Genomic DNA, 26,455 nt, shown 5'->3' on the forward strand with positions numbered 1-26,455 from the left:
GCGTGCTTTATATATAATCGCCCACGAGACTATCGGGGCATCAAAATTGCACCAAAATCCCCAGGAAAGCGTGGAAAGTCGCCTTCGCGACTAATAGGAGGAGAGATCATACGGTGTGCGATCTTCTGATCGCCTAACAATGAGAAATTTTATCATCACTATAGAGTGAGCATTTTGCACTGTTTTCCAAACCGTGGGTTATTGCTATAGAAAAGCCGACATACATGGAACGGTGCAATGGCAGACATTGTTGTCCGGTCATAGAGCATTCTCAAAAATGAATATCACGTGAAATGGGGCAATGGCGCATCTGGGAGCGCGTCAGACTGAAGTACCAACTTCGGCCATTAATCTGAAGGTGGCCGGTTCAAGCCCGGCTTGCCCCAACACTTTTTGCTGTTCTTTTTGGCCCTTTCAGTCTTTGCTTGGTGGGCCGACTTGGTGGTGGGTGGGCTTGTAGACACAGTACGCACCAATGGCGGACAAGCTCAAGCCCGGCCGGAGGAGACACTGCCCGAGCGGTGAGCGGTAGCTGAATAAAGCCTCAGGCTACATACAACAAACAACAAGTCGCCCTCGCGGAAAGACAGGGTAGAATAGACCACCTAGTTGCATTTTACACAGATTAAAATTGAACTCTCCGGAATACATACACAGTACATACATATATATATATGGAAACAGTGGTCAAATGCTATATGACAGGTATGCCAGTTACAAGAGTCATTGCTGTGAAAACCACCAAGTGATAGATAGGATAGATCTAAACGCCGAGCTTATTACACTTGTTCAGTGGGGCAATGGCTTGCCTGGGTATATGTACACAAGTAGACCCTAGAATTTCAACAACTGGGACGATGGCGCATCTGGGAGCGCGTCAGACTGAAGTACAAACTTCGGCCATTAATCTGAAGGTGGCCGGTTCAAGCCCGGCTCGTCCCATTCTTCTTTTGGTGATTTTTTTGTTGCAATCGCAGCAGGGCCCGTGTGGGGCTAATCAATTCCACCCACATGTGGGGCGCCGCAAGAACACGTATTGGAGCACCTACATGTATGTATGTATGTACTCAGACAGATTTACTAGATTGGAAAGAGATATACCGCCGTAATGGCAAGTCTTTTATTGTCTTATATATTATATAGGAGTGCTAGACATCCAAAGAGTGACTAGTACACACAGACCTGAGAGAATCTGCATGCATGAACAATAGGAAATGTGCCAAAAGAGTGACCAGTGCCGAAGCACTCAATCAAAACTTCAGGCCAACCGCTCCAGAAGGGTCGAATCAGCAAACATCGTAATCCCCCTCGTCGGCCCCATGGGAACCACCAGCAGCGATATGACCAGTTCGACCGGCACCATGGCCACCACTGGCATGACCACTGCCACGACCACCGCCGCCACGACCGCCCTTACGCTTATCCTTGTCCTTGCCCTTGTCCTTGCCCTTGCCCTTGCCCTTATCCTTGCCCTTGTCCTTGCCCTTGTCCTTCCCATCCTTATCCTTCCGCTTGCGTGCATAGCACGCATCCGCATGGCCCTTATCCTCCCCATTGTCATCATAATACCGCACCGCCCCCTTACACTTGAAGTTCTTGTCGACGATCACGAACTCGCGCCCGGTCACATCGGCCTTGCCGTCGTAGACGCCGTCCGCCACGAGCGGGAATTGGAACAAATCGTCGGGCTTCTTGAACAGATCGCTGGCGCGGCGGTCCAGGGGCTTGGGGAACTCGGCGTAGTCGTCCGGGTGCTCCTCCTTGGCCTCGTGGATGCGCTTGGCCTGCTTGACGGCGGCTTTGACGTGGTCGCGAGTGAAGACGTGATCGTGGCAGACAATCTCCACGTTGCTGTCTTTCTCACGGGGGGCGAGGGACAGATTGGTTAGATCGGGGAGGGGATTACCGGTAGTGGTGTTGGAGCTCAGGGTAGAGGCAGAGTCCTCGGGGAGAGGAGTGGAGGGGCGGGAGGGGAGCGGGGAGCCGCTGGCGCCCAGGAGGAGGCCGAGGCCTCCGAGGAGGACGACTTCGGGGTGGATGTGCATTGTGGTTTTTGGGTTGGGGTTGGGTTGGTGGGGGTTTTGTACGAGTGAAGTTGTAGCTTGGTTGAAGCTCGCTTCGGGTGTACTGTTGATGGTGAGTGGGGTTGGTAGTGAGGGATGGGGCCTACAAGGTTGGTTGAGAAGGTGGTATTTATAGAATATTTGGGAGGGTGTCCTGGATTGCGTGCATAAAGGGAGCGTAAACAATTGGATTGAGCGTATAAAGAAAGAATGGATGGACTCTTTGTAAGTATGTTGACGTCCCTGTCGAGGACAATAGCTTTGTTTGAATACACATCATTGTCCCCTGGACAAGTTACGAAGACATTGTTGAAGGAGTGCTAGCTGGTAGGTAATGATTAGATCTACTATGCCACCAAAGCTCCTTGATGTTCTTTGCTTGTAACAGGGCATACATTGTTCGACTCAGTGAACTTAAAGCAACTCAAGAACAATTGACCTTGTCCTTCCATTGTAGGTCTAGCCTTTCAACAAGTCTCAAAGCCCAGCCAGTGCTTCCAAAATATTTCGATTGCGTAAATTCATGCAAACCTTGCTGAGAGGGTCTACTACCTGCACCCAATACTGCTTCCTCTCTTCCAAGAATTGATCTCTTTGGAATTGGTCTTGCTCCACCCGGTCAACCTGCCAGCCGCGTTTCAGATATAGCTCCTCAATTCAGTATGTTATTTTCACTCTAGAAAGGGTAGCTGCCATGTATACTGGCTCTGTAAACTGCTGATATGCTCAGGCGGCGCCGCCCCTCTCTCGTCAAACTGGTCATAGGCAAACCCATTCCCAGAAGGACTCTCCGGCATGACGAGACAGCGCAAAGTCCGGTATTTCTCGATAATTGGGCCCATGATCCGAGAGGGCCGGTACACTGGGACGGCGTGGATGTCCTCCTCTTCTTCATTATTCCAGGCCCGCATGAGTCCTGTTGACAAGCCGTCAGCACTGTTATGAGAGGGTAGTGAATCTATGCTGTAAAACCTCAACCCTAAACCCGCGGATCCGCTACTCATACCTTTTCCTGACGTGAGCTATTTCTGTATTCCGATCTCCGATCCGACTGAAATCGGATATAGTCCGAGGCACAAAAGCTTGGAAAAAATCAGACACCAGACTAATCCAGGTCAGGAAAGACACTTTTGCAGAAAACTGGGTCGGCAGGCATGCGGTGGAGAATGACTCGCTTGCCTATTCGCCTCCGACTCTTCCGAGTCCCGACGCACCGGGAGAGTGGATCACCGCGCTGAGTGCTCGATTATCGCATATAAAATCCCAACCCAGCTTTGTCACTATCATTTGATGATCTGCACCGAAATCCACGAACGCATTCACCAAAACCCACATAGTTCAATCCTGACCTGATAGTGGCATTTCCAGTCACCTACCAGCATCACCGGGATCGTTTTGTGAAACCTCCCAATCACCATCTCCTCAACCCCAACACCCAAGACTCGAATCCACTCAGATGGTCAAAGTGATCATCTTCGGCGCAACCGGCGCGGTCGCCTCAGCCACCGCCTGCGCCGCCCATGCCTGGGGCGCCAGCGTCGTCCTCGCCGCCCGCGACACCACCAAGTCCATCCCAGCCCTAACACCGGAAGCCGAGAAGAACGGCTCCTACCAACGCGTCCATGCCGACCTGACCGACCCCGAAACCATCCGCCACGCGGTCACCACCACGAACGCCACCCGGGCATTTGTCTACACCGTCTTTGGCGCCCCGGACCACATGCGTGCCAGCCTGGAGGCCATGAGATCCGCCGGCATCGAGCACGTGGTCTACCTGAGCAGCTTTGCGGTGAAGGGTGAACCTGGTAGTGTCGGACCGGAGAATTTCATTGCATATGCCCATGCGCGGGTGGAAGTTACCTTGAATGAGGTGTTTGGGTCGTCGGGGTATGTTGCTGTTCGACCGAGTTTCTATGCTACCAACATCCGATGGTGGTTAGCTGCTTCTGCCGAGGGGAGAGTGGGGATGGCGTATCCAGAGGCGAAGTTTGATTTGGTGGTTCCGGAGGATATTGGCCGGGTTTGTGGGACTCTCCTTGCGCAGGGCAGCAGTGTGGTGCAGGGCAACTTTGTGAATCTGCTGGGGCAGGAGGAGCTTGCGCTGGGAGATGCTGCTCGGTTGCTGAGTCGAGAAACCACCGGCCAAGAGGTGGAGGTTGTCACAGTTGGCGAGGAGGAAGAGATCGAGTGCTTGGTTGCCAAGCTCGGGTTCCCTGAGCCGCTGGCGCGGGCTGTTGTGCAGCAGAATCGGGAACAGAGCCTTGGTCTTGGTCGTGGGCTTGTCGATTTTGCAACGGACGCGGACTATGCACGGAATGTGCATCGCATCACCGGGAGTCAGCCCACAGCGTTCGGGGAATGGGCTCAGCAGGCGTGAAGGCGTCGCTAGTTGATATTTAGGGGGGAGGGCAACTGGAGTGGAAAGCCGCCTGGTGTTGGCGAGAAATGGATGTCAATGGCGCTGAGGCAATTAAGGTGATCGTCTTTGCAATGAAGTATAGTATTGGTCAACTTGATGATATCTAAGAAGATCCTGTAGCTAGATATGATCTTAGTTGATACTGTAGATATAATTCATGAGGCTTAATTCAAGCTTCATCTTGCGAATCCAGCGGATTTCCTTCTCCAACGACCCTCTCTCCCGCGTATAAACCCCCCGATCAGTCGAGGTAGAATATCTACCGGAATTCGCAACCAATCCCCAGCCGATGGCGAAAGAGAATCGTGGGCTAGCACACGGGCATTTTCCGTAGAACAGCCTGAATTCAGCGACGCGAAAGTTGCCGGTGAAGAAGGGGTTGTCGAACTCTTGCCGGAGATGGCGGTCGGTGATAGAGGTCGGGTTGCACGCTGCTTTTCGGGTCACCGCGCAGAAGTACGGGATTGCGTTGTCCTCGTCGTTCCAAAGAGTGTAGGCGCCTTCATCGCCTTCGTCCCAGTTGAAATGCAAGATGTCGATACCTGGTCAGAAGCGGCTATACTCATATATGGCGAGAGAATACGGGCGCAGGATCTCGATGTCTGCTTCGGGGTTGTGATATTCTTGAAGGATCAGCTGGCGTGACTCGTGGCAGACAGCTGCTAGCACCGGCAGTCGGAGGTGGTAGCGATCGTGGAATTCACACCTAACATGGCAAGGTTCATTAATGCAGATTGGACGATCAAATTCCACAATCTGAGGGACCGGGAGACACAATCGCCAGGTTTCATGCCGTAATCCCCAGTAAGTACTCATACACATTGTTCAAAGTGGCGTGCTTATTGGACTCCTATCAGGGCACGGTGTGCAGATGATTTATAAAGTCTCTGGAGAACTGCTTGGCGGACTATCCCGGCGCCATAGTGGGTTATTTCGACGCGATGGTGGACTCCAATTCTCTGTCATATTCCCTACGCTCACTCGCCCTGGCCGGCAAGTCCCTAAGGGGTGAATCAGATGTGATAGGGGACGAGGATCTGATCTAATTGGTTCATTGGATGTTTTGCCATCTGACTAATATAATTATACCATTCTTTGACTTAGTGATCAAGCTCTCTGTTGGTCACGTTGACCTCGGCCTTTGGTCTTGTAGCATATGACCTACCCCCGGTGTGATCGGAAGCTTTTGTTCTATTTGTTGTAGAGTTTGTGTACATATCTATATCTGGGAGAGTGAATTGTGTTTGAGGACGCAAGGAAGATGCAGGCTGACAATCTATATCTGGTTCTATTGTTTGACACCAGGTGAATGCAAAAAAGCAAGGCCGTCAGAGTGCCTGGTGGGATCTGAAGAGGCTTTAGCTTACTGTCTGCTATTGTCTGTAGTCATAGCAAGATAAGAAAATTGATCTCATCTATAGAGATGTACAATTCTACTATGATAGTTATCTATCACAATGATGTTAACCAATATAATACGCTAATGAGTCTGAAACTTATCGGGAATCTAGATAAACTACAAGACAACGATAAGCATACGTGGGGGATGCTGAGGGGGAGGGGGGGGGGGATTTCAGGCTGACTTTGAGGTCAATAATCTCAGGCACCCCACTTCCTTGGCAGCCCATTGCACTATATAAAGGGCCATGACGGTCTGCAAGGTCTTCTCCCACCTTCCAAACTACCATCCACATCTTCCGTACTTCTCATCATGTCCGACCTCACCTACTATAACTACCCCGGAGTGGGCGAGTCCAACCAGAAAAACTTCCACTATAACCAGGCCGTCCGCATTGGCGACAAAATCGAATGCTCCGGTCAAGGTCAGTATCTGAGGTCCCTTTCTATTCACTATTGAATCGAACATCTGCTGAGTCTCTGACCGACAGGTGGCTGGTATCCGGAGAAGGGCGTCTCTGAGATTCCCCGCGAGATCAACGCCCAGATCGACCAAGCTTTCCGGAATGTGGACCTGGCCTTGAAAACAGCCGGTGGCAAGGGCTGGTCGCAGGTGTACAAAGTCCGCTCCTACCACGTGCCACTCAACAACGAAGCAAATGAGGCCATGGTGCGCAATTTCAAGAAGTGGATGCCCAACCATCAGCCCTTGTTTACTTGCGTGGGGGTTCAACGCCTTGGGGAAGATGACATGCGGGTGGAGATTGAGGTAGAAGCTTACGACCCTCAACCTTGAGGAAATGGCTTCAAGTTCTTTAGTTGGGGTGGGGGTAGGGGTTGGGGGGATTGAAGCTTAGGAGAATACGAAAGAACCAATTTCATCATTGTACATATGACTAGTTATTCTTCCCTGGATTTCTAATCCTGCACTTCAAATTTGGTGGGTAACAAACCAACTCTTATAACCGAGCGGAATACATATTCCGCTCCACCACTCCTCGGTAGAATTGCGGTCCGAGAAATATATATTCTGGCGGAGTGCAAGTGGGCCAGCGCGTGCTTTTATTCGACCGACTCAGTCACACAAGGTATAAACCCTACGAACAGGCCCTGGTGGTTGACCCCTTGGTTTGAAGAGTTGGTGGGTGAGGGAGGAGGCAAGCTGCCGTACTAGCAATGCTTGGTACCGGGCGGAATATATACGGCCAAGTCTGGGCTTTTCTTTGCTACCTTTCTGACTTTCCTGCTGGACAGCAAAAACCCTTTTAGCCACGTTCATGCGTACCTATCTGCGAGAGGTGCCTCTCGGGCAGCTCATTCGGCTCCTAGGTGGGAAGAGAGTGCTACCATTTCCCGAGGAGCAAAATGGGTTCTCCATTCCCACATCCATCATGTCGGCTGACTGCGAGCCCGGCAACACGGGTGATAATGTGTACGCTCTCGAGTCGGCAAGAGTTTCGCGGCCGATTGTAACCTGGTACAGCGCCGACGACCCGGAGAACCCTAAAAACTGGCCTGGGTGGAAGAAGGCGGTGGTCTACTTGATCATTTGCTTCTACGCGGCCATCTCGCAGGCCTCAGTCTCCATTTTTACCCCGTCGCAGATGCTCCTGCCCGCTATCTTTGACATCTCCATTACAGTCTCGTCCCTTGGATTGGGCCTGTTCGTGTTTGGCTATGGGGCCGGGGGCCTGTTACTCTCGCCGCTGTCGGAGATCCCGGTCATCGGGCGCAATCCTCCCTACGTGGTCAGCATCACCTGTTTCACGCTCTTCGCCATCGGCGCACCTTTGACCAACACCATTGCGGGCATCCTGATCCTGCGGTGGCTGCAAGGAGTCATGGCGGCGGCCATCCTGAACACCGGAGGTGCCTCCCTAGCCGATATCACCACCATGTACGAGCTGCCGTACGGCATGTACTCGTGGGCCGTGTTCGCCTTTGTAGGACCTGCAATCGGGCCCATCATCTCAGGCTTCACAATCGACGCAGGCTACAGCTGGCGCTTCCCACTCTGGGAAATCGTCTTCCTGGCGGCTCCCACACTGATCCTGGTGGTATGATCTCTTTCTGCAGCCGTCGCACCCACTGCACCCATTTCATCCGAGAGACAAGCTGATAATCATACTACGTCACTAGTTCCTCCTCCCCGAAACCTCCGCCCCCCGCATCCTGTACGCGCGAGCCCAGCGCCTCCGCCAACTCACGCAGGACCCCGGCCTCCGCTCGCAGTACGAGGTCCAGCGCGAGAAAGAAGAAACAACCGGGAAACGATCCGCCCTGAAACCTTTGTACTCTGCCCTCATCATTCCTTGGAAGATCCACGCCCTGGACCCCTCGATCCTCTTCACCACCGTATACTGCTGTCTCGTCTACTGTTCCTACTACCTCTACTTTGAGGTCTTCCCCTTGGTCTACATGGACCAGCACGGGATGTCCGTCAGTCAGATGGGGCTGGTTTACCTCTGCGTCCCCGTGGGCACCTTTCTGGCCGCGATCCCCTACTTCGCCTTTATCCACTGGCAGGTGCACGCCCCCATGCGCCGCGACGGAACCGTCCCCGAGCCCGAACATCGCCTCGTCCCCGCGCTGGGCGCCTCGATCATCATCCCCGTGGGCCTGTTCCTGTTCGCGTGGACCGGCCGCAGCGCGCACATCCACTGGATCGTGCCGACGGTCGGGGCCATGTTGGTCGCCGGCGGCAACGCCATCATCTTCCAGTCCATCTACGTCTATGTCGCCCTTGCCTACCCGCGCTACGCCGCCTCACTGTTCGGGTGCAACGGCTTCATCCGGGCGACGGTCGCGTGCGGCGCCGTGCTGGTCGCGCAACCGCTTTACAACGGCTTGGGGATTGCTGGGGGGACCTCTCTGGTGGCCGGGTTGTGTTGTCTGTGCACCCTGGGCATGTTCGCGCTGTATCATTTCGGGGCCGCGTTGCGGGCGCGGAGTCGCTTTACGGCCAAGTCTTGACGGCTTGGTGCAGGTTGAGCGGTATAGAGATGCTTTCTCACATGCTGGGGATGCTCCAGTGGTCATTGCAGCCCCCATCTGTTGAACTATGTAACAAAGTTTCTAATCTAACAAAATTTTTGAACCTCTTTTAATCATAATAATCTCTAAATGGCACTTACACTAGGGCTAACAAGGCAGATGATTGTTGAGACTATTGTCTGGATTATAGGTTTAAACTCAAAAAAATATCAGCTGACTAGTCATGAAGTTGGTAGAAAGAGCATAGCTTCACCAATTCGAACTTCCAGGCACAGGGCCGTGACAGGGAAGTATAGGTCAACTGACAGACGTGGTACAGTACATATCTATCGCTCGCTTCCACCATAGCACGGCTGGCGGCTGACGTGCCAGTCATCAAAAGTGGAGATGCCCCGCACGGAGATAGGGTTTAAGGAACGATCTCAGTGTCAGCACTCTGACAGGGCTGACTTGGGTTCCTGTTGTCCTAATTTCGCCGATTGGATGATACTGCCAGTGATGTTAGAAGCAAGTCCCGCAGGGAAAGCATCAGAGAGTACGATTACGGTAGTGTGGCATAGCGTCAGCACCTGTGGGGCCGTAAGCACGGTGCGTACGACCGAGCTTATGCCCGCGTCGAGATTAACAAAACTTGGCTACTTTGAGGACATCGACTATATAAACCTCTTCGCCATGCCTTTTCTTCTCTGCAACTGACAAAATTGAGATTCACCCCAAGTATCTTTCCAAACTCCCTTACAATGTCCAAATCAATCATTCTCTCCAACTCCTCAGGCGGCCACAGCACCGCCAAGCCCACCGCCACTTTTACAGGGGATGTCTACCTTGATATGATTCACTTTGACGACAATGCCGCGATTGCAAATGTAACCTTCACCCCTTGTGCGCGAACCCATTGGCACACCCACGAGCATGGGCAATTCATCAAAGTCGTGGCCGGATCGGGCTGGATCTGCGACAAGGGCGATGCTCCCCGCCGTATCAAGACGGGCGATCTAATCTGGGCTCCAGCTGGTACCACGCATTGGCATGGCGCCGACGATGGCAGCATCTTAACCCATTTGGTCGTGGGCCTGGGAAAGACAGTGTGGCACGAGGCAGTCACCGACGATGAGTACCATGCCAAAGCATAGGGTGTGACTGACTTCAACAATTAATATGGCGCATGGAACAAGACGGGAACACATACCAGGAAGGGAAAGGATCGTTGTGGCAGGGCGAGAAGGCAACTACTATCTTTGTGGTTATTTTTCCCTGTACCGTTGTCTTCCTGCACAGAGTAAGGGTTGAAGGCTGTTGCTTTCTGCTTCCTGCCATTTCCTCGAGCTCTCGCCGCATATTTCATGGGAACTTGTTTTACACCTTGCAATGTACATATACTTTCTCTGATTTAGACATGGACATTACCCAGACCCCGACGTCAGTACTTAAAGTTCTCACCACCCAGGACCTCCGAGAGTCCTGCCAAGATACTAGGTAGTGGGCTGGTCACATGAGAGCTGATAGAGATTGTCAAGGGGAGTTTCGGTGACTGATGCCGACTTCACTCACATTACAGCCGGTGCCATCGCCGCCAGAATCTTCTATATATCTTACATCTAAAAAGTCTTCATCTTGCATTAATGTTCGAATGTTCCATTGGTGTGGCTGGGTTGCAAATTGATGTTCACAACCAGGATACTAGGCTAGGCTACCGAACCCTCAGATCCAACACCTTGGGTAATTATTTGAGGCCCAAAAAGTCCGTTCACGCCGTCTAGATTGAATAGACTAGGTATCAGGCAGCGGTGTTTTCGAGAAGTGGCCCGACGGACATGCCGATCCACCATTGACTGATGCTGGTAAACGAGTCTGAATGAGTTCTCTCTGACTTTCTCGTGAGGTCAAAGTTTGACCAGCAATCACCATGCAGGCGGCAACATTATGTTAATTCTACCATGGGGCGAGCGGATGGTTGCCAAATATCACAGGGCATAACTGTGACTGGTATAAATCCTGGTGGGTTCCAAGACCTCGCGCAACACAGCGCAACTGACCGAGATTGAAGTACCAACACCAAGCTTTGCCGATGCACTTCCATCACAAAGACCAGGAGCAGGAAGACTGGGTCATACAGCCTGCAGCCCCTAGCATGATTCAGGACCATAGGGAGTCTTCACGCCGCCCTCAGACTCTGGACGCCGGTCGCGGGCAAATCCCTCAGTACGACCCCTCAACCTTCTCACCGTATGAGGCGAGTTTGAGGAACGCACGCTCCGGCGTGATACCGGTAAAGAAGGATGTTCTATGTGGCCCATTGCTGGATTATCGATACATGGAGGGCGATCGCTGGATGGGGAGCGTGTTGATAGTCCCCGAGGAGACAGCGAGGTCTCACAGACGAGCCCGACCCTACTACTACGTCGGTCCATTATTGAAAGCGATGACAGCGACTACACCCCACAGATTGATCCTTTTATCCATGTTCCAGGAACCTTGCTGTACTCAGACATGAGCAAAAGCTTCTGGAGGTTTGACATCGAGTTGAGAATGGGAGATACTGACTGCTACTGGGAGTACACCGTCGCCAATGTGTATTTCCTGCACCGGGAGAGAGGTTTGACTCACTCGTTCGTCGTCCCCTCCAGGCACGAGTCTATGCGGGTGATATCTTACTCTCGTGCAATGGATGGTGTGATGGAGCGGAAGAAGGAGAATAAAACCACCTCTCCCTTTGAAAGATGTTCTGAGGCGTCATGCTAAACCGAGCTTCCATGTGATGTAAGACTTTTCTGTTCTCATACCCATGTCCGAGCAGAGCCAGGCTAACTGTTGCGAAGGATTGGTGGTGGCAACCAGATCTATAACGCCGGAATCTACACTTCGTAAGACATCGAACCGCAATATGCCCTACACCGGCTGATGAATGTTTCAAGAGGCCCTCTCAAGGAATGGACCGAGATGCCGGATCACAAGGACAAACTGAAGCATCAGTGCAATGAGAAGCTCCGCTTCGAATGTGATACTTGGTACTCGGAGAACTATACTCGCTGGTGGGTGCACAGGACCTTGACCTGTTTATAATCATCCTTCGACTAACCTGCCTTGTCTAGGTATAATACAGAGCCTTTCGCATCAGCTCTGTGTCAGATTCCCTCGTTGAATATATGGGACGACCATGATGTGCGTGACAAGTTACCATGCGGCAATGCGTTGCTAACCTCAACCACCGTCAGATTATCGATGGCTACGGCTCTTATGCGAAAGCGACCATGGAGTGTTCTGTGAGCGTATCGCAGTCCGGAATATTGAAACCCGCTCACAGAATATTTACTAGGTCGTTCGCATGATTGGGGCAGCGGCTCACAAATATTATCTGCTTTTCCAGCACGATTTGGGCCCCGGGGGGGTTCTGTTTAAGTATTTATTTTTATAAAAATTGAAATAAATAGTATTATATATTGGACGCTGATAAATTCTTGTTTATTTTTTGACATGGGTTTTCCATCCCCACCTTGGTATATCCGCCGTGTGGTGGCAAGGCCTGAAGAAGAAGAAGAAGAAGACGAAAGTCATGCACTGTACTCTGTAGTGTAAGTCAAATACCACTCATATGAAGCAAGCAGGGCTCGGAGTGAAAGCCTGAGGTATCATATAGGGGGTCTCGCCGCCTCGCCAAGCCCTAACTTTACTTGTTTAGTGGCTGGACCCCTTTTCTTTTCTATTTTCCGCCCATATCCCCACTTCAGCAGTCTAGGCAGTCTAGGCACCCAACATTAATTCTCCCAAAAATTCTGCCGTCTTCTTTTGTCACCATCCTATCCCCCAATCCCAAAAAGTATCTATCTCAGAGATGAATTCAATCCTTCCCAAGTAATCGGCTGCCATGAGCGGACAATCCACCGTTCTACCGTTCTACCCCGCTTCCTCCCCCCCCCACACCTCATGCAATGCGGCCGCCGCAATTCCTTCGCCGGCAGCGCAACTGATAATGTTCCAGTTGCTGATGATGATGCCCGAAACCGGCAGGGCTGGCTGCCACACACCTTGCGCAGGCCATATCTAATTACTCTCTCGACTGTCCTGCTATTGATTGCCATTGCCGTTGAGATCCTCCGTCAATATTCAACTCGCCACAATGGCATCGTTCAATACAAACAGAGGGAAGACCTTTCTTCGTCCAAGTGGCGGGCTTGGGCAGACACCCCCACCATTGTCGGCCTGGTCGCCGTAGTCCTCTGGGAAGTCTTTGCTCACGACCTTCTGCGCTTGGAACCGTACTTTCAGCTGGCTGATCCCAAAGGTGCCCCCGCCAGTGCTCTCTTTACCAATTACAGCTTCGATCCTGGGATTCTTGCCGTAATTCGCGCCGCTCGAAACCGACATTGGATTGTGCTATGTGTCTCTCTGATGTCTTTGGCAATACACCTCCTGGTGGCCTCATTGCTCTCGGGTCTCTTTGTCCTGACATCTTTTGATGTGATGGAGACCACAACTCTAGATAGCTGGCCACACCTGGTTGGTCTGGAAACCCAGGACAATTGGTTCGCACTGGAAGCCGCCCACGAGACCTGTTCACAGAGCTCTCGGGGCAACGATCCCGCACTAGACAATACCGTGGCATATGCCGTGGCTCCAGTATCACTTCAACCGGATTATAATGCGGACTTTTTCACCCTAAGCATGAATCTGTCCGTGTATTGGTCCGACACAACCACAACGTGCGTCAATGCGACTGTGATTGGAGCAGTACCGGATACAGTGAATCTTTCTACAGCCGGGGATTCGATGAATGATCATGGTCTGGTGTGGAACTTTTCGAACGTTACGCTACCAGGCATGTCGACAGCCACTCCCTGTGAGATCAGTATCGCACTCAACACCTCTGCTCCGCTCGGGGACGGGAGATTTCAAGCACGCTACTGGGAACCCGTTCAGTCCGACCTTGCAGCTGTGTCTCGACCGGCCTTCAACGTCACCGGCTGTCCCTCCACCGGCCTGCTCGGTATGATCATTGACATGGACAGCACAGTGCGGACACCGTTGAGCTCGAATGTCACATTCTTTGCGTGCCAGTCACTCTATAAGCAGGCGATCGCTGATGTCTCTTATACGGGTACCTCTTACCCCACTACTGTCCAACCAATACTCTCCAGCATAACAGACTTGAGTGAGACGGATTTCAGTGTGCAGGGGTTCCAGAGCCTGATGTTCTCGGAGCATACCCGCACAAGCGACTCATGGAACGAAAGCATCAGTGTTGTTGGAGATACGGAGGCCTTGAATCCGACTCAATATCTGGAGGCAATAGGCCGTACATGGAACAGCGGATTCAAAAACGCCAGTGATAGACTCTTCGACCAACAGGCAGAGGCCGTGCGAATCGATGCTATCCTTTCGACGTACTCAGTGGCCATCGCGGTGGTACCTCGCGTGGCTGCCCTTGTCGAAGCCATTATGTTTTCAAGCTTTGCCCTAGTTCTTGCTCTGAGTTTCATATACCCACGTCGGCTTAACCTCCTTGATCGGGATCCCAGCTCTATAGCCGCGCAATGCAATTGGATTGCCCGCCTGATTGATCCCGACACGCTCTGTGTCTTGTCCCAACCGACCTATCATGTCGCACGGACCCGACAACTTCGCAAATGGGCCAAGGGGCTCTGGTGTAGGTGGACCGTAGGGTCCGACAGTCGACGCCTTGAACTATCTCTCATGGATGGGTCTCCTGCCAAGATGGGTCCGCCGCCAGCTGCATCCAAACGCGGCGATCCAATGCCGCACTTCCTAACTCTTCCATGGTTTGTGACGGAGTGCGTTCTTCTTATGGGCGCTGTCACCGCAACCGGCTTAACATATTCATGGATTCGAGTCCGCGTGTTGGACACCATGAACTCCACCGAATTCATGTTCGCAGCGGCTTTCTTAGTCTATGGCCCGACCATGCTTGCGTCAGTTGTACGCTCGCTCATCAACTCCCTGCATCGCCATCTAAGCGTCGCCGAATCCTGGATTCGACTACGGCAAGGAATGATGCCCTCAAGGGCGTTATCCGCGCCAGCGTACGGTCCTCTCAAGACCCTCTTTGTGTTGCGGCGATCGGGGCCACGGCCCTCCCTCTCTACGTTCGGCCTGTCATTAGTCTGCGTGCTCAATCTGATTCTTGTCGTTGTTACTGGGGGTCTATTCGAACCGCAGATCAATTCTTATCTCGCTTCCTCCAGTCTCACCACCTCATACATCGAGTCAAGCTTTGTCGGCCAGGCTCTGCCCCCGGACTTTCACAGTTTCGACCGCAGTGTATACCTCCTGTCCATGAATCACTCGCGCCTACCGTGGACCACGAAAGATCTCTCATTCCAGCCGTTTGTAATGGACATGGATGAGAGTGCCGTCGGCGTGGTTTTCAATGCTGCAATCCGCGGAATTGGTACCTCTCTGTCATGCGAAGAAGTGCCGTTGAACTATGAGACTATCGACGATGACACTAGGACGGTGAACTGGACCTACCCCCTTTTGTCGGATACTCAGACCACTCAATGCAACGTCCAGCTCCCTCTTGTTGCTAACGACACCACGCGACCAGCGATCCAGTATACGTGGCCCAACAACTCCGACTGCCAGAGAGGAGGGTTCTTCGTCTCCGCTACCAGTCTACCCAACGACAACCATACGACGACAGCGCTGCACTGTACTTCTCAGCTCCACACCCAATTCTTTGAGGTTCAAGTCGACCCCAGTGGCCATATTCTGCAACACTCCGCTGTCCCTCATACGGTCCCGCTCACCACCGGGTTCTTCTATGCCAACCTCACCGCCGCTCTTGGCCTCTTCAATCAGAATCTCGGCTCTTTTGTCCACAATATCTCAACCCAGCCGCTCCCGTACTACCTCTCCTCCTTCCCCAACCATCAGACCACCCAGCTCTACCAAACCACGCAACAAACAGACGCCACTAACACCACCCAAGCCCTCATTTCCGCCGTTCAAACCTTATACCAATCCACCTTTGCAACCTATCTCACCGTAAACCGGGACCTCATCTTCCCCCGCGGCCCGATGGTGGAAATCCCGGGAGTGGCCACCTACACCTTCTGGGGCTTCATGCCCTCGAGCACAACCATCGTCATCATCATCGTGATCTTATCAATCGATGTCGTCGCGCTGGTGGCCGTGTTCGCTTGTTACTTTGGGCGGTACAATGCGCCCCGGATCCCGAAGGCGATTGGCTCGTTAATTCCCTGGGTAGGCGGGCCGGAGGGGGTGAAGCGGCTGGCGGATATGGCGGAAAACGGAGATGAGGATCGGCGGTATCATTTCTGGTCTCAGATGGATGCGGATGGGCAGGTGGTGTGGGTTTTGGGAGAGGTGGATCGTGAGGCAGAGGCGGGGTTGGAGGGGGATGCGGTCGAGTTGGCAAGTGTTGGGAGGAGGGATTCCGGGGATTCGCGTCTGCGTTCTGATTCTTCTGGGGTTTGAGCTGGGTCCTTTGTCGGTTATAGCTGCTGCTGATGGATCGACGCGACGGAAGTCCTTTTCAATCGATGAATGAGCCTGCCTTCTTGTTTTACTGTTGTGCGTGCACAATATGTATATTCTCCACTATGCCAGGTGCCACGAGGGTCAAATACAGTTCATTGAAAGTTCGTCTACTCCTTTCGCGATAAAATTCTCTCCACAATGCGAATTGTTCTCTGTACCGGAAAATTCACTCCGTGCCCATTATAGTTCGCATCATTTACCTAGGCCTTCAGAGTCTCCGTGTGTTCTTTCGGGACCCGCTTGTGACCCAGATGAGGGTTGATCTCCGAGAGCAGTGGGTATGGTGCAGCCTTCAAGCCGCTGTGGTTGAGCTCAGGCTTAGCCAAGTATGGTCTCGATCTGTCTTCAGCATCTGACATCTGGGTCAGAATAAATTTATTTGCTGTATGAGGGTAGGGATCATGACCCCACTCATTGGTGACATTTACAGTTTGTCCCGTTTCGCCCCACGATTCGGCGAACTGAGACCTTTGAAGTCCGTTTCCACTTTCCCACGTCGCGCAACCGAGATGTCCGTGGGGTTTCTCTCCCACCATGAGCATGGGTGCGAAGGTGAGAATAGCAATAGGAATGACTATAGTTTGCGAAGATGACCACGTTGTTAAGCGAGGAGAGTTAGTTACTATGAGTACAACTAGGTTGATTGGGGTTCCGGACATCCGATCTCCGACCTCCGATGTCCGCGGTGGTGGCTGCCCTAATGAGTAGGCGGTGTGATCAATTGAAGATCCCTAACAACCTGTCAATGCTTACTCCAAATCACACGATTCACTTTGAACTTCCATTGACATAAGTAGTTTCATCAATACATATCGTAGAATCCATATTACTCGAATTACTCCGCAGCTCAATGGACCTGATTGGACCACCGGCTGAATCCGACAGCAGCAATCGGAAACCGAAACCATTTCGACGCCACGCCTGTGACCGGTGTCGCAGTCAGAAGCTCCGCTGTGATCGGACGACCCACCGGACGGATACATCAATCGCCTGCGATCGCTGCGCTCGAAACCACTTAACTTGTGTTACTGGTGCTCCCATGCCTATGGGTCGGCCGCGCTCCCTGAATCCCAAACCTCGTTACTGTCGCAAATCAAGCAAGACGTCCGTGGACACACGATCCAAGGACACCGGGACTGACTCTTCGACCCCGCCATCCTGTGCCACTATTCAGCCATCACCCGACCTCGCCATGGCCAGAATGGAATTCGACGCGGTCAATGATTTACCAGAACTGGTCTTCAATGAGGGAGACTTAGGCTATGACCTTGATCTTCCAAACATGGATCTATTCGACACCTCCGCTTTCGCCGATCTGGCCATGAGCTCGCAGCCCCACGCAGTCGGCCCCACTGCCTCCGCAGCCGCCAACCCTCAGGAGCAGAATGTCGAGCGCTTGTGGAAGCTTCACAGCACCCTCCTAGAGCAGGTATATCGGATTGAAAGTCAGGCGACAAACCCAGCTGAACCCTCCATAAATGGTTCTTCGCCTGACATTAATGCTTTCGAATCGCGCTTGTCCGACGTCGCTAACACAAAAAGCGACCATTCGATGCAGCAGATGATGCGCTGTTCACAGACCTTCCTCGAAATCATACAATCCTTTGTCTCCTCCTATCGCAAGTCTGTCTGCAGCGTTCCACCTCCGGAGTGCGCTGCCACCGACTATTCACGCAGTTCGGATGATGAGAACCGCATGGGTCCTGCTGGCCGAGCTTCGGTTCCAAAACCGGACAATTTATACTCGTCCGCTGTACCTATCTTCGACAAATCTCCAGCCACTTCCCCATCCTTCGGACCTCAAGGGAGCGAGGAAAAGACTAGCAGCAAGGACCACCCTGATAAGACACCTCGAAAACCGCGACCAGCCCTTCCCCTCGCCTGCCAGACCCAATTTCCCATCTGTCTAACCATCGCGACTTGCCACGTGCTGCTCCTCCGCCTGCACCGCAGCGTTCTCACTGATCTACATACATCTGTACAATGCTTAGTAGCGCGGTACAGTCCTGCAGGCAATGTGACTGGCCCGCTTGCCGTCTTGGACAATTTCGCAGGGTCTGTACCTTTGTCCGATGTGCACTTGAACGGGTCGACCTTGAAATTAGACGGAGTGCAGCAGATCACAACTGTCCTGCAGCTGAGCTGCGACCTACTGGAACGCATCGACCGCGGCGTGGAGATCCTATTGACCGGTGCAGGGCATATCCTGTTCGCTCCCGGGACGTACATGTCGGTCCTGGATGCTTTGGCGCAGCAGGAGGCCCGCAGTGGGCGCGGGCCTGCGCATCCCGATGGTTCGGGGTCCACCGGGGGTCCAGCCGCCCGCTTGGCCCCGTCGCGGTTGCTCGTGGACAAAATCCGCAAGTGCATTAATGATACCTGTTTGTGAGAATGATACGAACGAGGAGACAACTTCTCTGGGCTGCAATGCCTTTTCTTTTTCAAGAATACTCCACTTTTTCATTCCAATTGCAGAGAGCATACCTCCTGTGTCTCCTCGGTATTGTACAATCTGTGGTAGAACCGAATGAAGCATTCAAAAAGGTACGTTGTGTTGTTACCGATTGTATACGGATGACACCGGATGCCTGAGGCCGCCAGTTCGGGTACATTTTGCAAGCAACAGAAGTTTCGGAATCGGAACCCTATAGCTCTGCGAAATGTCTCCGAACAGCCCAAAAAGACCGCGGAGATGGATTTCCCACAAAGCTTCGTCATCTTTACTCTTTTTCACTCACAGACCATTCGAATTCTCCATCACTGCACACTTCAACGTGCGATTCACCCAGCAACGCCATGGAACCGAAGAACAGTCCTCCCGAGTCGGTTGGTGCACCAGACGATGCGCCAAAGCTGACCTTCAACCATGATCTCCGGTTCTGGTTGGTTTTTGTTGCGTTGTGTGTGACTTCCTTGCTGGCTGCTCTCGAGGGAACTGTGACGTCCACTGCTCTTCCGACCGTTGTCGCTGACCTCCAGATTGGCGACAATTACCCGTGGGTATCTAATGCTTACTTTTTGACCACGTATGTGAAGATACCCTCATGGCCCACCACAGGCTGATATGACCTACTCTACACAGGGCAGCCTTCCAACCGCTATACGGACAACTCGCCAATGTCTTCGGCCGCCGCTATCCCATGATCTTCTCCGTCGTCCTCTTCATCCTCGGCAGTGGTATTTGCGGAGGTGCCTCAAGCGCGGCCATGCTAATCGCTGGTCGTGCGGTGCAAGGCGTCGGGGGAGGCGGAATCAACATGCTAATCGATCTCATCATCTGCGACCTGGTCCCCCTGACGCAGCGAGGCGCATATATTGGGCTGCTGTTTGTCGTCTTTGCCATTGGCACCTCACTGGGCCCATTCATTGGCGGTGCCATCGTCGGCAACACCACCTGGCGATGGGTCTTCTACCTCAACCTCCCGATTGGTGGAGTGGGTCTCGTCCTACTCATACTCTTCCTGCAAGTGAACGATGACCGCGAGATGTCCGTTGGGACGAAGCTGAAGCGCCTGGACTACCTCGGGAACCTGCTGCTGGTCGGTGCGATTGTATCCATCCTGATTGCGCTCAGTTGGGGCGGCACGCGTTACCCTTGGTCGTCTGACCACGTCCTCGCTCCACTGATTATCGGTCTCCTGGGAATCCCAGCGTTCGTCTTCTATCAAGGGACTCCATTTGTGAAAGAGCCAACCACCCCGTTGCGACTGTTTAGTAACCGTACTTCGATCATCGCGTTCTTCAATACCTTCATGCACGGCCTTCTCAGCTTCTGGATCCTCTACATGCTACCGGTCTACTTTCAGGCCGTGCTACAGTCGTCCCCAGAACGCTCCGGGGTTCAGCTCCTCCCAACCGTGATCTCAATGATCCCAGTCGCTGGCGTGTCAGGTGCAATCCTCTCGAAGACAAGCAACTACAAATTACTGCACGTCGTAGGATTCGCCCTTCTCACCATCGGCCTCGGCACCTTCACAGTGCTCGGCCCCGATTCCTCCACCGCAGCGTGGACGCTGACCCAGATGGTCGCTGCATTCGGCGCCGGGACCATCATGCCCGTGCTTCTGCCGGCAGTCCAAGCCGGACTCGAGGAGAAAGACACGGCGACGTCGACAGCACTGTGGGCTTTTGTCCGCAGCTTCGGCATTATCTGGGGCCTGTCCGTGCCCGCCGCCATCTTCAACAACCAATTCGACAAGTATGCCGCGTCGATCAACGACCGCGCGGTACGCGACATGCTGAGCGGGGGTAATGCATACTCGTACGCCTCGAGCGCGACCATCAGCGCACTCCCCGTCCAGGTGCGGGCAGAAACCATCGATGTGTATTCCCGCAGTCTGCGCGTGGTGTGGCAGGTCTCCATCGGGTTCTCCGGGCTGTCCTTTTTGCTCTGCTTCTTCGAGAAGAATATCAAGTTGCGGTCGCATTTGGAGACGGAGTACGGGCTGAAGGAGAAGGACGCGGGAAATGGCTCGAATGGAACTGAACCGGCGGTCTGATCTGCTTGTCCAATTGATCCGGTCGTTCACAGGAAATGTCGGAGTTAATCTTGGGAGGACGCTCTAGTTTAACATGTTAAGACCTTGCTGGTGCCCCCAAGAGGAAGACCGTGACTCTCCTGGGGTTGGTTAGCGAGACAGAAGTGTGGGGGAAAGGGTAGATTTTGGATAGATCACGCTGTGTTCTTCAATATACATGTCTAGCTGGAGAGTAATCAGCTTGGACCATTTCATGTACCTGTTCGCCTGACATTCTCCGTCTTCCGTATTTCCGGTACCACTAACAAAAGTATCCTCTAGAATAGGTGGTGTTTTTCGGTCCCCACGCAGATGGTCGTGGTTCTCAGTCAGGGTTTCCGTTCAAGAGAACAATGAGTACAGACGTAACTATACCAGAACTTTTGATCGGCGATATCGCCTATCACCTATTGGTTACAGAGGATGCATTGATGAAGCATGTAATGTACCGTACTACCGATGTAAGCTCCACGAGCAGCACATGATACGTTACTGCTATCCATAACTCTATTTACTGGCAGCAATATAAATTGATCATTAGAGTAATACTGTGCTTCTCGTTGCCACGGATCAAATGGAAAATACCGACCGGTTTGTGATGTCGAAGATCTCGTTCTGGCAAATAGAGACATTCGGCTCACAGAGGGTTGTAATAAAAAGGATCCGCAGTAGGTAGAGTCGAGATCTACGGAGTAGAACATGATTCAATATAAGGGAGAAGCCTTTTGGTCTACTCGCCTGTGCAAAACCAATTTGAGACAGGGTCAGCAATGTGTGGACAAAAGGTCCCCGATTGTGACTTGGAGCGTAAATCAGGAGCCGAGGGAACGAGTTATCAACCCTGACCTAACATCACTGGTAATCGTCGGTGGTTCTAAGTCTGTGAAAGCAAACGACACAACAGCAGGAATTCAGATCGGCCTGAAAACTCGATGGAACGTCATGGACACCTGGCACAATTGACCGGTCCCACCAGCAAATGCAAAAAAAAAGCCAACATACCGTGGAGAGTTCGCGCCAATTGCAAGCCGACATAACCGCTAGTTCTTCGGAACTAATGCACAAGCCCCGCGTTCGGCTGAGCCCAGCTCACAACCAGTTTTGATTATCTCGACAGTAGGTTTCAAAAACGAGTGCCTCCACCCCTTGTTGTCTACACAGAGCCGGTCCTACTCTGTACGTGTTGATGAAAATATGAGAAGGTTGAGGCAGAAGGTCTCACACGGCTGGGATTGTATATGGCACAGGGAGACTAACGCCGATCGTGGGTCCACAAGTTCGAACCGCACACGGCACGACCCCGATCAGCCTACAGAACAACAGCTGAAGGAAAGCGCGACCTCGTCGGTGCTCTGTAGAGATTCGACCCCGAAGGAAAAATATCATTGCGAGGATCCTGAGCCGCGGGATATCTCCCAGGGCAACTCGGCGACATTACCCAAACACACCCAACACCATGATACCCAACACTCGCTCGCTTACGTGGTAAAAGACGAAGACGCAGGGGAGAAGTCAAAACCGGACGAACCATCGCAGGAGGATCATCACAATAAAGGACAAGCTCGAGACCTCTGGAATGAAGCCTTCGAAAAGCTATCGCCTGCGACCCGAGCTCAACTTCGAGCATTCGGCTACGAGCCGGTATCCAGAACATCGCAGCAGGAACAAAGCTTGAATACCATTATCAAAGTTCTGCAGCAGAAGCAGAAGCAGTGCGATGAAGAGACCTGGACGTTTGACGTCGGACAGCACAAGATCATCGTGCGAGACTACGCGTCCAAATGTGCGACCTGGGTGCAGTTGATCGGCGATCTTGTTGTTCCCTTTGCGCCATCGCAAGCGGCAGGGCCATGGGGTTTGATCAAGAAGGTTTTAGAGGTGGGTTCCGGGCTGTCCAAGCAACGCGTCCCTTGAGTTCTGCATTGAAATCCCTGGATTCGGGTCTCCTGTCTGTGCTCTTGTGCCAAGTCAGCCCCACGACCGAAGGAAAATTGTCTATACGACCCGCAGCTAGTACTCTGACCGAGGCTTCTAGGTTCCTGTTGCATTCGACAAGCAAATGACCGCTCTACTTGGGACTGTGGACCGAGTCCTGCAGGTCACACACCGTGCCAGAGTATACGAGGTCATCTACTCGGCAGAGGATGGTGGCATTGAGGAGACGCTGCACCGAGATCTTGTCAACGTCTACCAGGCTACCTTGGAATTGTTGTCTTACAGTACTGATCTACTGTCGACGTCGACTACGGAGAGAGTGCTAAAAGGAATGTTCGATCAGACCACGGGGCTGTTCTCCGATCTCGCAGCGAAGGAACGCGAACTCAACTATACGGCCAGTGCATGCGAGAGTAAACGTAGTGCAGAATCAGACGTTAAGATATTGCAACACATGCAGGCCCTTCAGGGCTACCTTCCTCGGATTGACAGCCGGGTGACAGCATTTCTGGAGCGGCTTGAGGTGAAAGATGCCCTCGAGATCCTGGATTGGGTCTCGTCTGTCAAATATGGAGAGAATCATAACTTAGTGCGCGGCAATCGGACGCAGGGAACTGGGGATTGGCTGCTACAACACCGGATCTTCCGACAGTGGGAGGACAGTAGCTCCACAGCCGTGCTGTGGCTGCGAGGATCTCGTAAGTTTAGCCTCAAGTGACGTTGGTTACAGGATCGAGAACTGACAGCAGCCAAGCGGGCACGGGGAAGACCTTTCTCACCTCGAGAGTCATCGACCACGTCGAAGGCACTCTCCGAACGACCGCCAACGACGAAGGCTTTGCCTACTTCTATTGCAACCGAACCGAGGACATCCGTACCCGCCCTTTGGCTGTAGCCCAGAGCTATGTTCGCCAATTGTCGTCTTGCGCAATCAAAATCAGCTCTTGTTACATTCAGTCCAAGCTTCGGATCTGCTATAAGGAGCAGCGGATTCGTGCAGCAAGTCTAGACCTTGCACTCTGTAAGACTCTCTTGATCGAGTCCTTAAATCTCTATCCCCGGACCACCCTGATACTGGATGCATTTGACGAGTGCGACCCTGCATCGCGGAAAGAACTTCTGCGACTGTTTGAGGAATTGCTCCGAGTCAGCAGAAGGCCGGTTAGACTCTTCATTGCGAGCCGCCCTGACGGCGATATCCGAAGTCGATTCCAGTCCCACCCGAACATCGAAATTCAGGCGACAGATAACCGCGACGATATCCAGATGTATATCAGGCAGAGAATCCCTGACGTGATTGCACATGAGGAACTCCACGCTCCGGTAATGTCGGCTCTTTTAGAGAAATGTGATGGCATGTAAGCACACGTTCTTTTTGCGCAGTCATAGCACTATGATGGCGGCTGCTGATGTTCGGACAGGTTTCAATGGACCGCTCTGCAGCTCGATCAGCTGGCGAAATGCGTCAGCGCCGAGACAATCTTGGAATGTCTGGGGATACTTCCAAGGACACTCGACGAGACATATGACAGGCTCTACCAGGAGATGTACGACCGCGGGAGTCACGATCGAAAACTTGCGCAACGGGCTTTCCAATGGGTTCTGGCTGTGAACACCCCACTCTCACGACAGCAGCTCCTGGAGGTAATCCGCGTCAATCCCGAGCACGATGGGGTGGAGTTATGTGCCCCAATCACTTCGGATGAGTTGCTTTCCTTGTGTCGCAATCTCCTCGTCATTGACTCGGAGCAGGATTTGTGGAGAGTCTCGCATCTGTCGGTTGCAGAGTACTTTGAACAACGCCACGGTTGGCACAACGTGGCGGTCAACTTGATGGCCAGCAAGGTCTGTCTGCAAGTAATGCTCAGTGAGATCTACTGGGGTCGTTTGATGGGTTCGAGCCTGCCTTCTGAACTGGGCGCCGAGGTTGATTATTCACCAGTGTTGATGCGATACAGCGCATTCAACTGGCACAAGCACCTTCAGAGACTTGAGAACAGCCCTGTGGCAATGGATGACGACTTGGCGCCCGTTACAGGCCTTCTTGAGAAGTTCCTCGGTGCCCCGGAAGCCAGCAGTGCACAATACCGCCTCTGGGCGCCGTTGGAAGACATGGAACCTGCTGACTGCTCAATTCTGGCTGTGTGTAGGTATGGATTTGTGCAAATATTGGTGGATTGGTGGAGAAGAGCCGAGCTGAGCCCTGTCTGGAGTGATGACATCGGGCCCAGTCCCACGATGGTGGCCGTCAGGAATGGCCATGCCCCAATTGTGCAGGCTCTTTTGCAGAAAGGCGTCTCTATTGCCGCTCAAGCCAATTCGATGACGGGCCTCACACCACTCAAGGCAGCAGTGTCTCAGGGCCAAGTCGAGGTGGTCAGAATTCTCCTGGAAGAAGTAAACAGAGATTTCAGCTCCCAGGAGGCCACCGATGACTGCTCGCCCAGCATATTGGAGAGCTGCTCGCGCTTCACATCCTCCGCATTGGAGGCAGCTATCCTGAACACTGATCTAACCATGTTGAGGCTATTGGTTTGTGTAGGCTTTGCGGACGCCAATTTGCGTTTACCTTTAAGCGATTATGGGAGTGTACTTGTGTTAGCTGCTGGTCTGGGATGGCTGGAAGGCAGCCAATGCTTAGTGGAGGAAGGGGGGGCAGATGTCGATCTGCTTCTGCACCATGGGGCGTACGGCAGCGCTCTGGCTGCTGCTGCATGGTGCTCGCGAAGGAGTGCAAAGGCATTAGAGCTGATGAAATACTTCGTGGAAAGTCGCCAGGCCAACGTCAATCTGCCCCTCCATACGGGCCTCCACGGAAGTGCCTTGGCCGCCGCCGTTGATGCCGGTGCTCCCAGAGCCATTCGGTATTTGCTCGATGTCGGTATGGCCAACGTTAATATGCCTCTGCCAGGGCATCCTCATGGTACTGTCCTAGCCATAGCAACCAGCAAAGTCAGGAGCACTGTTAGATTGACTCGCAAATCCAGAAGACTTCTCGATGCTAAAGAACAAGTCCGATGGATGCTGATTGTACGACTTCTTCTCGCGGCGGGAGCCCAAGTTGTTATTGACCTCGGGCACGGGTGGACTGCGGATGCCGCTGAGGCGCTTGTGTCAGGGCAGACCGATGACGAATCTGATGACAATTCAGACAAAGGTTCAGATGACAACTGGGTAGGCGGGTCAGATAGCGAGTCGGATGACTATTCGAACAGCCATTGGCTAGACAGTTACAATCATGACTCGGACAACGATTGGGACGACGAGTTTGATGATGGGGACGACAACAATCTCTCAATGAAGAGATATCAGAATCTAATTCAGAGACTCAAGTCTCGCCATGCTCATGCGGTAGATCGGTACAGGACTCCGTGTCTAAATCCATTCGGAGAATTAATGCGAGACATTGAGCGTGAGAGGGATGAGTTAAAGTCCCTTCTTGAACAGGCAAAAGCTCAGGCGGAAAGTGCATGGGACTAGAGAGTTAGGAATTGTTCTCTCGATTTCAGCACGCGTCATCGAGCATATCAATCAGACTTTTATATGCGGGGCACTTGGTAAATATCATCTACAGCAAAGACTATTTTTTGTTTGGTGAATTGTATGTATTT

At 52.6% G+C, this 26,455-nt stretch overlaps 9 protein-coding genes and 2 non-coding genes across 11 annotated transcripts; 10 read left to right on the plus strand and 1 right to left on the minus strand.

Moving 5' to 3' along the window:
* Window positions 1-295: 295 nt before the first annotated feature.
* On the plus strand, window positions 296-386 carry BO86DRAFT_t10. The gene has a single exon. It is a non-coding gene; the product is annotated as a tRNA-Phe (tRNA).
* Window positions 387-851: 465 nt separating this feature from the next.
* On the plus strand, window positions 852-942 carry BO86DRAFT_t11. Its single transcript has one exon. It is a non-coding gene; the product is annotated as a tRNA-Phe (tRNA).
* A 344-nt stretch (window positions 943-1,286) lies between these two features.
* Window positions 1,287-2,045, minus strand: BO86DRAFT_374773 (uncharacterized protein; the record flags this gene model as incomplete). The annotated part of the gene is made up of 1 exon (XM_025670448.1): window positions 1,287-2,045. The coding sequence occupies one exon, from the start codon at window positions 2,043-2,045 to the stop codon at window positions 1,287-1,289; it is 759 nt and encodes a 252-aa protein (XP_025532679.1).
* Window positions 2,046-3,377: 1,332 nt separating this feature from the next.
* Window positions 3,378-4,440, plus strand: BO86DRAFT_428559 (SDR family oxidoreductase; the record flags this gene model as incomplete). The annotated part of the gene is made up of 1 exon (XM_025675594.1): window positions 3,378-4,440. The coding sequence occupies exon 1, from the start codon at window positions 3,520-3,522 to the stop codon at window positions 4,438-4,440; it is 921 nt and encodes a 306-aa protein (XP_025532680.1). The 5' UTR covers window positions 3,378-3,519.
* Window positions 4,441-6,180: 1,740 nt separating this feature from the next.
* Window positions 6,181-6,676, plus strand: BO86DRAFT_405751 (RidA family protein; the record flags this gene model as incomplete). The annotated part of the gene is made up of 2 exons (XM_025674121.1): window positions 6,181-6,305; window positions 6,372-6,676. Exons 1-2 carry the CDS (start codon window positions 6,194-6,196, stop codon window positions 6,674-6,676), a joined length of 417 nt encoding a protein of 138 aa, XP_025532681.1. The 5' UTR covers window positions 6,181-6,193.
* A 481-nt stretch (window positions 6,677-7,157) lies between these two features.
* On the plus strand, window positions 7,158-8,853 carry BO86DRAFT_428563 (MFS general substrate transporter; the record flags this gene model as incomplete). The annotated part of the gene is made up of 2 exons (XM_025675595.1): window positions 7,158-7,937; window positions 8,020-8,853. The coding sequence occupies 2 exons, from the start codon at window positions 7,158-7,160 to the stop codon at window positions 8,851-8,853; spliced, it is 1,614 nt and encodes a 537-aa protein (XP_025532682.1).
* A 761-nt stretch (window positions 8,854-9,614) lies between these two features.
* BO86DRAFT_374777 (cupin domain-containing protein) lies at window positions 9,615-10,007 on the plus strand (the record flags this gene model as incomplete). Its single annotated transcript, XM_025670449.1, has 1 exon — window positions 9,615-10,007. One exon carries the CDS (start codon window positions 9,615-9,617, stop codon window positions 10,005-10,007), a length of 393 nt encoding a protein of 130 aa, XP_025532683.1.
* Window positions 10,008-10,942: 935 nt separating this feature from the next.
* BO86DRAFT_405752 (uncharacterized protein) lies at window positions 10,943-16,501 on the plus strand (the record flags this gene model as incomplete). Its single annotated transcript, XM_025674122.1, has 7 exons — window positions 10,943-11,244; window positions 11,304-11,483; window positions 11,694-11,738; window positions 11,790-11,906; window positions 11,967-12,036; window positions 12,090-12,137; window positions 12,883-16,501. 7 exons carry the CDS (start codon window positions 10,943-10,945, stop codon window positions 16,327-16,329), a joined length of 4,209 nt encoding a protein of 1,402 aa, XP_025532684.1. The 3' UTR covers window positions 16,330-16,501.
* Window positions 16,502-17,163: 662 nt separating this feature from the next.
* BO86DRAFT_73140 (Zn(II)2Cys6 transcription factor domain-containing protein) lies at window positions 17,164-18,879 on the plus strand. Its single transcript, XM_025677613.1, has one exon. It carries the CDS (start codon window positions 17,243-17,245, stop codon window positions 18,779-18,781), a length of 1,539 nt encoding a protein of 512 aa, XP_025532685.1. The 5' UTR covers window positions 17,164-17,242; the 3' UTR covers window positions 18,782-18,879.
* A 309-nt stretch (window positions 18,880-19,188) lies between these two features.
* On the plus strand, window positions 19,189-20,891 carry BO86DRAFT_301491 (MDR family MFS transporter; the record flags this gene model as incomplete). Its single annotated transcript, XM_025667493.1, has 2 exons — window positions 19,189-19,418; window positions 19,475-20,891. 2 exons carry the CDS (start codon window positions 19,189-19,191, stop codon window positions 20,889-20,891), a joined length of 1,647 nt encoding a protein of 548 aa, XP_025532686.1.
* A 1,123-nt stretch (window positions 20,892-22,014) lies between these two features.
* On the plus strand, window positions 22,015-25,872 carry BO86DRAFT_428564 (ankyrin repeat domain-containing protein; the record flags this gene model as incomplete). Its single annotated transcript, XM_025675596.1, has 5 exons — window positions 22,015-22,787; window positions 22,945-23,542; window positions 23,575-24,202; window positions 24,266-25,725; window positions 25,832-25,872. The coding sequence occupies exons 1-5, from the start codon at window positions 22,104-22,106 to the stop codon at window positions 25,870-25,872; spliced, it is 3,411 nt and encodes a 1,136-aa protein (XP_025532687.1). The 5' UTR covers window positions 22,015-22,103.
* Between the last annotated feature and the right edge of the window lie 583 nt (window positions 25,873-26,455).

This window comes from Aspergillus japonicus, assembly GCF_003184785.1.
Source record: "Aspergillus japonicus CBS 114.51 unplaced genomic scaffold BO86scaffold_2, whole genome shotgun sequence".
Lineage (NCBI taxonomy): Eukaryota > Fungi > Ascomycota > Eurotiomycetes > Eurotiales > Aspergillaceae > Aspergillus > Aspergillus japonicus.